The 13,592-nt window shown below is 22.8% G+C and overlaps 2 protein-coding genes and 1 long non-coding RNA gene across 3 annotated transcripts in view; 2 read left to right on the top strand and 1 right to left on the bottom strand.

The window, feature by feature from the left end:
* Positions 1-13,592, bottom strand: part of msi (RNA-binding protein musashi) — a 612,288-nt gene that overhangs the window by 270,437 nt on the left and 328,259 nt on the right. The gene's annotated exons all lie outside the window — the stretch shown is intronic.
* On the top strand, positions 2,980-9,332 carry LOC142220996 (juvenile hormone esterase-like). Its single transcript, XM_075290463.1, has 5 exons — positions 2,980-3,222; positions 7,036-7,161; positions 7,221-8,304; positions 8,821-8,947; positions 9,013-9,332. Exons 1-5 carry the CDS (start codon positions 3,028-3,030, stop codon positions 9,143-9,145), a joined length of 1,665 nt encoding a protein of 554 aa, XP_075146578.1. The 5' UTR covers positions 2,980-3,027; the 3' UTR covers positions 9,146-9,332.
* Positions 10,950-11,225, top strand: LOC142238671 (uncharacterized). The gene is made up of 2 exons (XR_012722787.1): positions 10,950-11,008; positions 11,073-11,225. It is a non-coding gene; the product is annotated as an uncharacterized LOC142238671 (long non-coding RNA).

The following is a 13,592-nucleotide window of genomic DNA, read 5'->3' as shown; positions in this document are numbered from 1 at the left end:
TTCTGTAGAAATAAAATTTTGACAAAATTTCTATAAAAATAAAATTTGGGAAAATTTTCTATTGAAATAAAAATTTGACAAATTTTTTTTTATTGAAATAAAATTTTGACAAAATTTTTTATAGCAATAAAATTTCCTATGGAAATAAAATTTTGTTAAAAATTTTGTTAAAAAAGATTAAACCGATTTCTCGAATCTCCACAAAAATCCCCAAATTTATGGAAATTTCCCTCCAAATCCCCAAGTCCCCAACTCTAAAATTCCGTCCCCATTCACGAAAAAGTATCCCCAATTTGGGGGAAATCCCCAATACTGCCAACACTGATCGTTATTATCAAACATAAACGAAGAAATTTGCAACACCTTTATGGTCTGCAGTAAAGGATAATTTTTTGCAAAGCATTTCGTCGAAGTAGGTTAAACGATTTATCAGAAAATTTGTGAGCGGTCATCTTATGGTTAACATATTATAACTCGTTGTTGTCAAGCACAAACGAAGAGATTTTTAATCCTTTTATAGTCTGTAGTAAAAGATAACTTTTCTTCAAAGCATGTCCCCGAAGTAGGTTAAACGGTTCGATAGTTCTATTTATCAGTAAATGTAACATAAACGCGAACAAGAAACATTACTAAGTAGTAGTAAAATATCTCTTTACATCAGAGCATGTCCTCAAAGTTGGTTAAACGGTCTGATCATTCTATTTAGCAGTAATCGAATTATGTTTAAAATATGTGTAACCTATTGTTATAAAGCATAATCAAGAAGGGATTTAAAATCTTTTTTGGTTTGTAGTACAAAAAAATAAAATTTCCTCGAAGAATGTCCTCGAAGTAAGTTAAACGGTCCGATTGTTATATTTATCACAATATATGTGAGGGGTCGAATTCTGGTTATAATTTATATAACCCAATTTTTTTCCATTATTGACAAGTGGCTTAGGAACAAGGAAAATTATCAAACATAAACAAACAGATGTTCAAAGACTTTTAAGGTCTGTAGTAAAAGAAAACTTTAAAACAGAGCCTGTCCCCGAAGTTGGTTAGATGGTCTGATCTTTTTATTTAGCATTAAATTTGTGAGAGGTCAACTTTTGGTTATTATAATACAGCCCTACTTGTCCATCACTGATAGCAGACACTCTTGTCAGTACACAAAAAAAAAAAAAAGAGATTTGCAAAATAGTTTAGAGTCTGTAGTACAAAATAACATTCCTTCACATTATGTCCCCGAAGTATGTTAAACGGTTATATTTATCTGTATTTGACAACTTGCACGTCAAGAAATATTGCCAAGTATAAACTGAGAGTATTTCAAAACCTTTTATGCTATGTAGCGAAACATAATTTTAAATCAGAGCATGGCCCCGAAGTTGCTTAAACGGTCCGATGGATAAGGTTTTTATTTTCCATCACTGACAACACATTGGATTTTGGTGAAGCAATTCGGCAATACAGCTCAAAAAGTCAATATCTATTTTTGTAGGGTGATTCAAAATTAGAAATAACAATTTACTGTGTTTTCAAAGTCAATCGTTGTAGAGGCTAACCTACCATGTGAACCCCCTTTGAGTTATATTAATAAGTATTTGCATTACGCGTGATTCGTCTATTTATAGATTATTTAGAATTTCATTTTCACACTGATTTATTGCTCGATTCAGAAAAACAAAACAAAAATAATATTTTCAATCCAAAATCAATATTTGGGTCCACTTCTATTTCCATCCAAACAATGTGAACCCCCCTTTTTTAAGATATTCCAACAATCTTTGACATTTCGCTTTCGTTTCTCTCTTTCCGTTTCGTTTCTCTTTAAATTCACTTGGTGGCTGTTGGCTATTCACCATATAGCCTGCTGTATTGATTTGTAATATTTAATTTTATTATTTGTAAACAATTCAATACGATTTTTATATACGCTTGAATATTATGGTGCTGGTGCATTGTGATGACAATGATGATCATCCTCGATGCTGGTGGACTTTAATTAAGTCATTTCAAAAAATAACATTAATTTTTATAGACTTTATTGATATCAAATACCAAGAGAGATATATACCAATGGGGGTATGGGTAAAATGAATTTAAACAAAATCATCATGAGCAGAGACTATCGGTCTGTCTGTCTGTCCGTTCCTTTGCCCATATATATTTTGTATATGGTCACCTTCCACTGAGTATATGGTATAGATTGGCATCGGGTGAGAGCTACTTAATTATTGGCTTGTGATGAAAGTTTTATTGGATTTTAATTATTATGCATTTTAATTTTGAGTTCATTTGAAATATTCAATACAAAGAAAATGTATACGAGCGCAAAAATAAACAGATTCACCACCAACAATATTAATTTAAGATATCGCCCAATAATGGAAAATAACACACATAATAACTGATAAGATTTTTTTCTGTTGAACAGTGGTTCATAGATGGAACTTAGTTGGGAAAAGTTTAACGTAGAAGACCAAAAGAAAGATAATCCTTGAAAAACGAAGCCAAGTTAGATTTAGCCCAACTTCAGATGTGTGATTTGCTTACAATATGAGAATTTGTGGATCTCAGATTCACAGACAAAATATTATCTATATTTTTCAGTTAAAATATTAATTGAATATTAAGAATAATATTCAAATAAAAATTAATTGATTTCAATAATTTTTTAATCAAAATAAAAATCAATTAAAAAAAAAAATTACAACAACAATACAAAATGGAAACAATTAAATTAATTGGATTTTTTTAATTGGGGTCGGTGATGGTAACAATTCTGTGATGGAAAAAACTGTTCGGTAGACTAATCAGATTCATAAATACTTTTGTTTACAAAATATTTCAGTTTTTATCCACTGTGAACATCTGGAACTCAATGTAGAGGCTCATGGCTAATCATTTCAAATGTTTTCGTTCTTCAATAGATCATAGAAAACTCATGCAATCATGCAATCCCAAGTATGATGAATGATCACTCTCTATTTAGTATTCATTTAGATTTTGTTCGGTATAGAATTTTGGATTTTGTTTCATAAAATGATAAAATATTGGCTAATTTTTAATGCAATATTTCTGACGAAATGCTCCGCAACACCTACTGTTCGTATGGATAATAATGATTTTAATGGACCTATTGAAGGTGTGGAGAAATTGAATATTTTTAATGAATCCTTTGTGGCATTTATGGGCCTGCCATATGCTAAGCCTCCGGTTGGTGATTTGAGATTTCGGGTAAGATTGTAAGGGAAAGGAGAAAACATTTGTGTAAAATATCGAATTCTATGAAAATTGAGACCTAAAGTTAAGAATTAAGACGGATGGATAAATAAAATTAAGCTCTAAACAGTTTTTTTTTCAGATTCCAAGATTTTGTCCTTCAGATTTTGACTTTAATAAGGGTTTTGTATTGATGCTGAAATTACAAAAATATTGTCGTAATACGAAAAGTTATCCATTTCTATTTTTAGGGCACTTATTTTAAGGACACAAAAATAGAGTAAATTTAAAATTCTATTAAAACTGCAACATATCTCTTATAAAAAAACGAAATAGATAGATAGACATACGGACAGATAAATAACCTTGACACAAAGATTTAGGGTTTCACTTTAGGATTTTTGCATTGATGCCGAGTCGAACTAGTCTCTTCTTAAAACTAAATAAAAATTGGAAAAGCAACCCCATCTTGAAATTGAAAATACATTGAACATATGTTGTTTCAATACAGAAGATTAGATATACTCAATTTTAGGACATTTTATTTAGGCAACAAGTAGGCCAAATTTCTTACAGAAAATTGAAAATATATGAAAACTGTGACTTACATCTTGTGACCACAACAAAGAAGGACACATAAAATTAAACTCAAAAAAAAAAAAAAAAAAAAAGATTATACAGATTCATAGGTTTTGACTATTTAAGGATGTTTGTATTGTTGCCAAGTCAAAGTTTCAAAGTCTTATATAATTGCACCAAAAATAATAGATTTTTTAAAATTTGGTAGATCTTGCAAAATATCCCTCTAAAATTTCGACAAAATATTCTAAATTTAAATATAAAATAACATTTTGACAAAATTTTCTATAGAAATAAAATTTTGACAAAATTTTCTATAGCAATAAAATTTTAAGAAAATTTCCTCTAGAAATAAAGTTTTGCCAAAAATTTTCTATAAAATAAAATGTTGAGTAAATTTTCTATAGAAAAAAATTGACAAAATTGTCTATAGAAATAAATTTTTGACAAAACTTGATATAGAAAAAATTTACACAAATAGATAAAGAAATAAAATTTTGACAAAATTTTCTATAGAAATAAAATTTTAACAAAATTTTCTATAGAAATAAAATTTTGACAAAATTTTCTATAGAAATAAAATTTTGACAAAATTTTCTATAGAAATAAACTGTTGACAACATTTTCTATAGAAACAAAATTTGACAAAATTTTCTATAGAAATAAATATTTGATAAAATTTTATATAGAAATAAAATTTTGACAAAATTTTCTGTAGACATAAAATTTTAACAAAAATTTCTATAGAAATAATTTTTTGACCAAATTTTCTATAGAAATACAAATTTTACAAAAAAAAAAATTGACAAAATTTTCTATAGAAATAAAGTTTTAACAATCTTTTCTATAGAAATAAAATTTTGACAAAATTTTCTATAGAAATAAAATTTTGACAAAATTTTCTATAGAAATAAAATTTTCACAAAATTTTCTATAGAAATAAAATTTTCACAAAATTTTCTATAGAAATAAAATTTTCACAAAATTTTCTATAGAAATAAAATTTACACAAAATTTTCTATGGAAATAACATTTTGACAAAAATTTCTGTAAAAATAAAATTTCGACGAAATTTTCTATAAATAAAATTTTGACAAAGTTTTCGATAGAAATAAAATTTTGACAAAATTTTCTATAGAAATAAAATTTTGACAAAATTTTCTATAGAAATAAAATTTTATTTGTTGTTTTGAACTCAGCAAGACTATAACAAGTCTAGCTTAACCAACAGAGGAAAAGTATATTTGTCAAATTTATTTGTGCAAAGCCCTGTAGACTGCAAGATGATTGGATGGACAGCCCACAAACATTTTGTATAGAAATAAAATTTTGACAAAATTTTCTATAGAAATAAAATTTTGACAAAATTTTCTTAGGAATAAAATTTCGACAAAATTTTCTATAGAAATAAAATGTTGACAAACTTTTCTATAGGAATAAAATGTTGACAAAGATTTCTATAGAAATAAAATTTTGACAAAATGTTCTATACAACTAAAATTTTTACAAAATATTCCGTAAAAATAAAATTTTAATAAAGATTTCTATAGAAATAAAACTTTAACAAAATATTCGATATAGAAAAAAATTTACAAAATTTTGACAAAATTTTGTAAAGAAATAAAATGTTGAGAAAATTTTCTATAGAAATAAAATTTTGACAAAATTTTGTATAGGAATAAAATTTTATTTCTATAGAAAATTTTGTCAAATTTTTACTTATATAGAACATTTTTTCAAAATTTTATTTATATAGAAAAATTTTTCAAAATTTAATTTCTATAGAAAACTTTGTCAAAATTTTATGTCTATAGAAAATTTTGTCAAAATTTTATTTCTATAGAAAATTTTGTCAAAATTTTATTTCTATTGAAAATTTTGTCAAAATTTTATTTATATAGAAAATTTTGTTAAAATTTTACTTCTATCTAAAACTTTGTCAACATTTTATTTCTATAAAAAATTTTAGCAAAATTTTATTTCTTTAGCAATTTTTTGTAATTTTTTTCTATATCAAGTTTTGTCAAATAAATAAAATAAAATTTGACAAAATTATCTATAGAAATAAAATTTTTGACAAAATTTTCTATAGAAATAAAATTTTGACAAAATTTTCTATAGAAATAAAATTTTGAAAGAATTTTCTATATAAATAAAATTTTGAGAAAATTTCCTATAGAAATAAAATGTTGACAAATTTTGTATAGAAATACAATTTTGAGAAAATTTTCTAAAGAAATCAAATGTTGACAACTTTTGTATAGAAATAAAATTTTGACAACATTTTCTATAGAAATAAAATTTTGACAAAATTTTCTATAGGAATACAATTTTAACAAAATTTTCTATAGAAATAAAATTTTGACAAAATTTTCTATAGGAATAACATTTTTACAAAATTTTCGATAGTATAAAAATTTTGACAACATTTTTTATAGAAATAAAATTTTGACAAAGTTTTCTATATAAATAAAATTTTAACAAAATTTTCTGTAGAAACAAAATTATGACTAAATTTTCTATACAAATACAATTTTGAAAAAATTTTACATAGAAAGAAAATTTTCACAAAAATTGCTAAAGAAATACAATTTTCATAAATATTGGCACAGAAAAAGATTTTTGACAAAATTTTCTATAGAAATAAAATTTTGACAAAATTTTCTATATAAATAAAATTTTAACAAAATTTTCTGTAGAAACAAAATTTTGACAAAATTTTCTATAGAATTAAAATTTTGATTAAATTGTCTGATTGAAAAAAAAAATTTATATATAAAAATTAAATTTTTGACAAAATTTTCGATAAACTGAAAATGTTCACAAAATTTTCTATTGAATTAAAATTTTGACAAAAATTTTTATAGGAATAAAATCTTGATAAAAATGTGACAAAATGTTTTATAGAAATAAAATGTTTACAAAATTTTCGATTGAAATAAAATTTTGACAAAATTTTATGTAGAAATAAAATTTTGGATAGAAATGCAATTTTTACAAAATTATCTATAAATATAAAATTTTGTCAAAATTTTCTATAGAAATAAAATTTTCACAAAAATTGCTAAAGAAATACAATTTAGACAAAATTTGCAATAGAAATGTATGTTTTCTTCTTTTTATCAAAGAAAATTTGTCTAATTTGCTAATTGTATATGCAAGTAACCTAATCTAATATACTTTATTTTAAGGGCATTTATTTTTAATATTTGTAATATTAAATTTTACATTTCTTTTCTTCATTTTCAGGACCCCCAGAAGTTGGAAAAAATTGAGGGTTCTTATAATGCAAAATACCAAGGCTATGAATGTCATTCCATTACTGCTACAAATGCCTCTGAAGATTGCCTATATTTAAATGTCTATACAAAAGAGGTATAATAACAAATCGTATTTTTACATAAAATTATTTTAGTAAACATTGTGTTTTCCAGATCACACCCTCCCAATCCCTCCCCGTTGTGGTAATGATACATCCAGGAGGTTTATATTTAGGTAGCTCCAATTGGATGGAACCCTCGTTGTGGATGTCAAAAGAAATTGTTTTAGTTACCTTCAATTATCGTTTAGGCTCTTTGGGATTTTTAAATTTGGGTACAAAATCAATACCCGGTAATGCAGGATTTAAGGATCAAGTCTATGCCTTGAGATGGATACAAAGAAATATTGAGCGTTTTGGAGGAAATCCTCATGATATAACACTAATGGGTTATAGTGCTGGAGCATTAAGTGTATCCCTACATTTGGTGTCGCCTATGTCCAAGGGCCTTTTTCATAAGGCCATTATAATGAGTGGATCTATGCCACCACAAATTAAAATGACTCCCCAGGGAAATCAAAAATATTTAGCTGTTAGGCAAGCTAAAAAATTAAAATGTGAGAATTTTAATGATATGGAAGACATACAATGGGATGTCGAGGGTCACACTAATTTGGAATACGAAAATTTGGAAGAGTCCGATATATTATCATGTATGTCCAAATTTTCTGGTCTAGAAATAGCCAAGACTTTAAGATCAATGTTTGATTTTGGTAAAGATAATCCCATATATCTATGGTTACCTGTCGTGGAAGAGGATTATGGTCAAGAGAGATTTTTACTTGAGGATTTCTATACACTCCTGAATAAGACCAATAAAATTGATGTGCCCCTATTAGTGGGTTATACAAATGGAGAATTTTGTACTTCAGCCTCGGATATTTTAAAGAATATGAGCTTAAAAGAATCTTTGGAAAACAATTTTCTTTCCTTAGCTCCTCGTGTATTTGGTTATGAGTCATGGAAAAATAAAAAAACTATAGGAGAAGAATTGCTTCATTATTACTTTGAAGGTAGAACAAAATTTACTCTGGATGACTATGATGCGATGTGTAATCTTTTTTCGGATTCTTTAATACGTTTTGGGGCTCATCAAACTGCCGAAATGGTAAGCCAGAAAGGAACTCCAGTTTATTTTTATGAGTTTCAATATCAAAAGCCATCAAACCAAATGGATGCAATGTTTACCAAAAAGCAAGGTGAGGTACTAATTTTTGAATGAAATTAAAAAAATATATATTATAAAATAAATCTATTATAAATAAATAAATCATATGCAGAGAAAAATATTTTGTTATAATTAATTTTGTAATTTAAAATATTTTTTTTGTATTGATATATTTATATCAAAAATATTAATAATATCTACAAAGATATGTGTCTTAAGAAATATGAAAATTCATTTAATATTTTATCAATTAACATTTTGATTGAAAACATAAAATATAATTTCAGGCATAAAATTATAATTTAATTTTTTAAATTGATTTTTTTTTAAATGGGTTAAATGGATTTTTACACGAAATTAAATACTTATGTTACTTAGTGATCACCGTTGGAAAATATATGGATGCAATTATATTTTTTAATTTTTATAATTTTATCGGTTTTTATTTTTAATTGATTTGTTTAGTTAAATTTACCATATAATTAAGATTGAGAAAAAAAATTGAATGAAAAGATTTTAATGAAATTTTTGAATATATCTCTTGTAGATCGTGTGGAGCATATGGATGATTTGCAATATCTTTTTAATTGGTCCAACAAGAAAGATTTCTCTCAAGATGATTTAGATATGGTGAAAATGTACACGAGCTTCATATTTGATTTTATTAAAAATGGGTAAATATTGGAATTGGAAAATATATATGTATATTTTTATTAATCGCATTTTTTTTAATTTTTAGAAAACTTTCTGATTCAGAAGCAAAACTTTACCCTTTGGCCTATGCTTCATTGCAAAATCAAATTAAATATAAGGAAGGAAAAAACTTTCAAAATTTAGAATTTTTCAAAAATTTATTTAAAAACGAGAATTGATGATTGGTGATTCACAAAATTTTGTTGATTCAATAAATTTTTTAGTTAGAATGTCTGTAATCAAAATTTTGAATTTTATAAAAAATCATTTAAATAGAGAATTGAAGATTGATGATTCACAAATATTAAAAAATTAATTACAAAAAAAAAAAAAACTTCAAATATATGCTGAAACTTACTTTGAGAATTGTGTATGTTTAATATTTTTTTAATTAAAATTTTTTTTTTTTTAATTTTTTTTTAAATTTAGACGGTTACCACTCGTGCCAAAAATAATCTACCAAAATTTGAAGAAAATGTTACCACATAACTAACAAACAAATATTTCTACAGAAAATTTTGTCAAAATTGTATTTCTATAGAAAATTTTTAAGCAATTCTTTTCTTAGTTCCAGCTATAGGTCGATTAAAATAAATAGGATTAATGTTTTATCTTATTTTTATTTCCAATATTTCGTTTGACTTCGTCAAAACCATTTTCAAGGCTGAAGTGAAAATTTTGTCAAAATATTATTTCTGTAGAAAATTTTCTCAAAATTTTATTTCTGTAGAATATTGTGCCAAAATTTTATTTCTAAATTTTGTCAACATTTTATGTCTTTAAGAAATTTTGTCAAAATATAATTTCTATACAAAATTTTGTCAAAAATTTATTTCTATAGAAAATTTTGTCAAAAATTATATTTCTATAGAAAATTTTGTCAAAATTTTATTTCTATAGAAAATTTTTTCAAAATTTTTCTTTTCTATAGAAAATTTTATCCAAATTTTATTTCGATAGAAAATTTTGTCAAAATTTAATTGCTATGGAAAATTTTGTCAAAATTTTATTTCGATAGAAAATTTTGTCAAAATTATATTTCTATAGAAAATTTTGTCAAAATTGTATTTCTATAGAAAATTTTTTGAAAATTTTTCTTTTCTATCGAAAATTTTGTCAAAATTTTATTTCTATAGAAAATTTTGTCAAAATTTTATTTCTGTAGAAAATTTTGTCAAATTTTTTCTTTTCTATAGAAAATTTTATTAAAATTTTATTTCGATAGAAAATTTTGTCAAAATTTTATTTCGATAGAAAATTTTGTCAAAATTTTATTTCTATAGAAAATTTTGTGAAAATTTTATTTCTATAGAAAATTTTTCCAAATATTGCTTCTGTAGAAATTTTTTTCAAAATTTTTCTTTTCTATAGAAAATTTTTTCAAAATTTTATTTCTATAGAAAATTTTTTCAAAATTTTTCTTTTCTATAGAAAATTTTGTCAAAAATTTATTTCTATGGAAAATTTTGTCAAAATTTTATTTCTATAGAAAATTTTGTCAAAATTTTATTTCTATAGAAAATTTTGTCAAAATTTTATTTCTACAAAAAATTTTCCCAAATATTGTATCTGTAGAAAATTTTCTCAAAATTTTATTTCTGTAGAATATTGTGCCAAAATTTTATTTCTATAGAAAATGTGGTCAAAATTTTATATCTATACGAAATTTTGTCAAAATATTATTTCTATACAAAATTTTGTCAAAAATTTATTTCTATAGAAAATTTCGTCAAAAATTATATTTCTATAGAAAATTTTGTCAAAATTTTATTTCTGTAGAAAATTTTGTCAAAATTTTTCTTTTCTATAGAAAATTTTGTCAAAATTTTTCTTTTCTATAGAAAATTTTATTAAAATTTTATTTCGATAAAAAATTTTGTCAAAATTTTCTATAGAAAATTTTTTCAAAATTTTTCTTTTCTATAGAAAATTTTATCCAAATTTTATTTCGATAGAAAATTTTGTCAAAATTTTATTTCTATGGATGATTTAGATATGGTGAAAATGTACACGAGCTTCATATTTGATTTTATTAAAAATGGGTAAATATTGGAATTGGAAAATATATATGTATATTTTTATTAATAGCAGTTTTTTAATTTTTAGAAAACTTTCTGATTCAGAAGCAAAACTTTACCCTTTGGCCTATGCTTCATTGCAAAATCAAATTAAATATAAGGAAGGAAAAAACTTTCAAAATTTAGAATTTTTCAAAAATTTATTTAAAAACGAGAATTGATGATTGGTGATTCACAAAATTTTGTTGATTCAATAAATTTTTTAGTTAGAATGTCTGTAATCAAATCATTTAAATAGAGAATTGAAGATTGATGATTCACAAATATTAAAAAATTAATTACAAAAAAAAAAAAAACTTCAAATATATGCTGAAACTTACTTTGAGAATTGTGTATGTTTAATATTTTTTTAATTAAAATTTTTTTTTTTAATTTTTTTTTAAATTTAGACGGTTACCACTCGTGCCAAAAATAATCTACCAAAATTTGAAGAAAATGTTACCACATAACTAACAAACAAATATTTCTACAGAAAATTTTGTCAAAATTGTATTTCTATAGAAAATTTTTAAGCAATTCTTTTCTTAGTTCCAGCTATAGGTCGATTAAAATAAATAGGATTAATGTTTTATCTTATTTTTATTTCCAATATTTCGTTTGACTTCGTCAAAACCATTTTCAAGGCTGAAGTGAAAATTTTGTCAAAATATTATTTCTGTAGAAAATTTTCTCAAAATTTCAGTTTTGTAGAATATTGTGCCAACATTTTATTTCTAAATTTTGTCAACATTTTATGTCTTTAAGAAATTTTGTCAAAATATAATTTCTATACAAAATTTTGTCAAAAATTTTGTTTCTATAGAAAATTTTGTCAAAAATTATATTTCTATAGAAAATTTTGTCAAAATTTTATTTCTATAGAAATTTTTTTCAAAATTTTTCTTTTCTATAGAAAATTTTATCCAAATTTTATTTCGATAGAAAATTTTGTCAAAATTTTATTTCTATGGAAAATTTTGTCAAAATTTTATTTCGATAGAAAATTTTGTCAAAATTATATTTCTATAGAAAATTTTGTCAAAATTGTATTTCTATGGAAAATTTTCTCAAAATTTTATTTCTATAGAAAATTTTGTCAAAATTTTATTTCGATAGAAAATTTTGTCAAAATTTTATTTCTATAGAAAATTTTGTGAAAATTTTATTTCTATAGAAAATTTTTCCAAATATTGTTTCTATAGAAAATTTTTCCAAATATTGTTTCTGTAGAAATTTTTTCAAAATTTTATTTCTATAGAAAATTTTTTCAAAATTTTTCTTTTCTATAGAAAATTTTGTCAAAATTTTATTTCTATAGAAAATTTTGTCAAAATTTTATTTCTATAGAAAATTTTGTCAAGATTTTATTTCTATAGAAAATTTTGTCAAAATTTTATTTCTACAGAAAATTTTCCCAAATATTGTTTCTGTAGAAAATTTTCTCAAAATTTTATTTCTGTAGAATATTGTGCCAAAATTTTATTTCTATAGAAAATGTGGTCAAAATTTTATATCTATACGAAATTTTGTCAAAATATAATTTCTATACAAAATTTTGTCAAAAATTTATTTCTATAGAAAATTTCGTCAAAAATTATATTTCTATAGAAAATTTTTTCAAAATTTTATTTCTGTAGAAAATTTTGTCAAAATTTTTCTTTTCTATAGAAAATTTTGTCAACATTTTTCTTTTCTATAGAAAATTTTATTAAAATTTTATTTCGATAGAAAATTTTGTCAAAATTTTCTATAGAAAATTTTTTCAAAATTTTTCTTTTCTATAGAAAATTTTATCCAAATTTTATTTCGATAGAAAATTTTCTCAAAATTTTATTTCTATGGAAAATTTTGTCAAAATTTTATTTCGATAGAAAATTTTGTCAAAATGGTATTTCTATAGGAAATTTTTTCAAAATGTTTCTTTTCTATAGAAAATTTTGTCAAAATTTTATTTCTATAGAAAATTTTGTGAAAATTTTATTTCTATAGAAAATTTTATTTCTATAGAAAATTTTCCCAAATATTGTTTCAGTAGAAAATTTTTTCAAAATTTTTCTTTTATATAGAAAATTTTATCAAAATTTTTCTTTTCTATAGAAAATTTTATCAAAATTTTATTTCGATAGAAAATTTTGTCAAAATTTTATTTCTATGGAAAATTTTCTCAAAAGTTTATTTCTATAGAATATTTTGTCAAAATTTTATTTCTATAGAAAATTTTCCCAAATATTGTTTCTGTAGAAATTTTTTTCAAAATTTTTCTTTTCTATAGAAAATTTTATCCAAAATTTATTTCGATAGAAAATTTTATCAAAATTTTATTTCGATAGAAAATTTTGTCAAAATTTTATTTCTATAGAAAATTGTGTCAAAATTTTATTTCTATAGAAAATTTTGTCAAATATTCTATTATATTTTTCCAAATATTCTGTAGAAAATTTTTTCAAAATTTTTCTTTTCTATAGAAAATTTTATCAAAATTTTATTTCGATAGAAAATTCTGTCAAAACTTTATTTCTATAGAAAATTTTGTCAAAATTTCTTTTTTCTAAGAAAATTTTATCAAAAT

Source organism: Haematobia irritans, chromosome 1, assembly GCF_050003625.1.
Source record: "Haematobia irritans isolate KBUSLIRL chromosome 1, ASM5000362v1, whole genome shotgun sequence".
Classification (NCBI taxonomy): domain Eukaryota; kingdom Metazoa; phylum Arthropoda; class Insecta; order Diptera; family Muscidae; genus Haematobia; species Haematobia irritans.
The sequence above is the reverse complement of the archived record's forward strand: the minus strand, read 5'-3'. Positions and strand labels throughout refer to the sequence as shown.

Bases quoted from the DNA above. Each gene is read 5' to 3' on its own strand.
- LOC142220996 (XM_075290463.1), top strand. From the start codon at position 3,028: ATGATAAAATATTGGCTAATTTTTAATGCAATATTTCTGACGAAATGC. The intron at 7,162-7,220 runs GTATAATAACAA...TGTGTTTTCCAG, and splicing joins TAAATGTCTATACAAAAGAG to ATCACACCCTCCCAATCCCT. The intron at 8,948-9,012 runs GTAAATATTGGA...TTTAATTTTTAG, and splicing joins TTTGATTTTATTAAAAATGG to AAAACTTTCTGATTCAGAAG.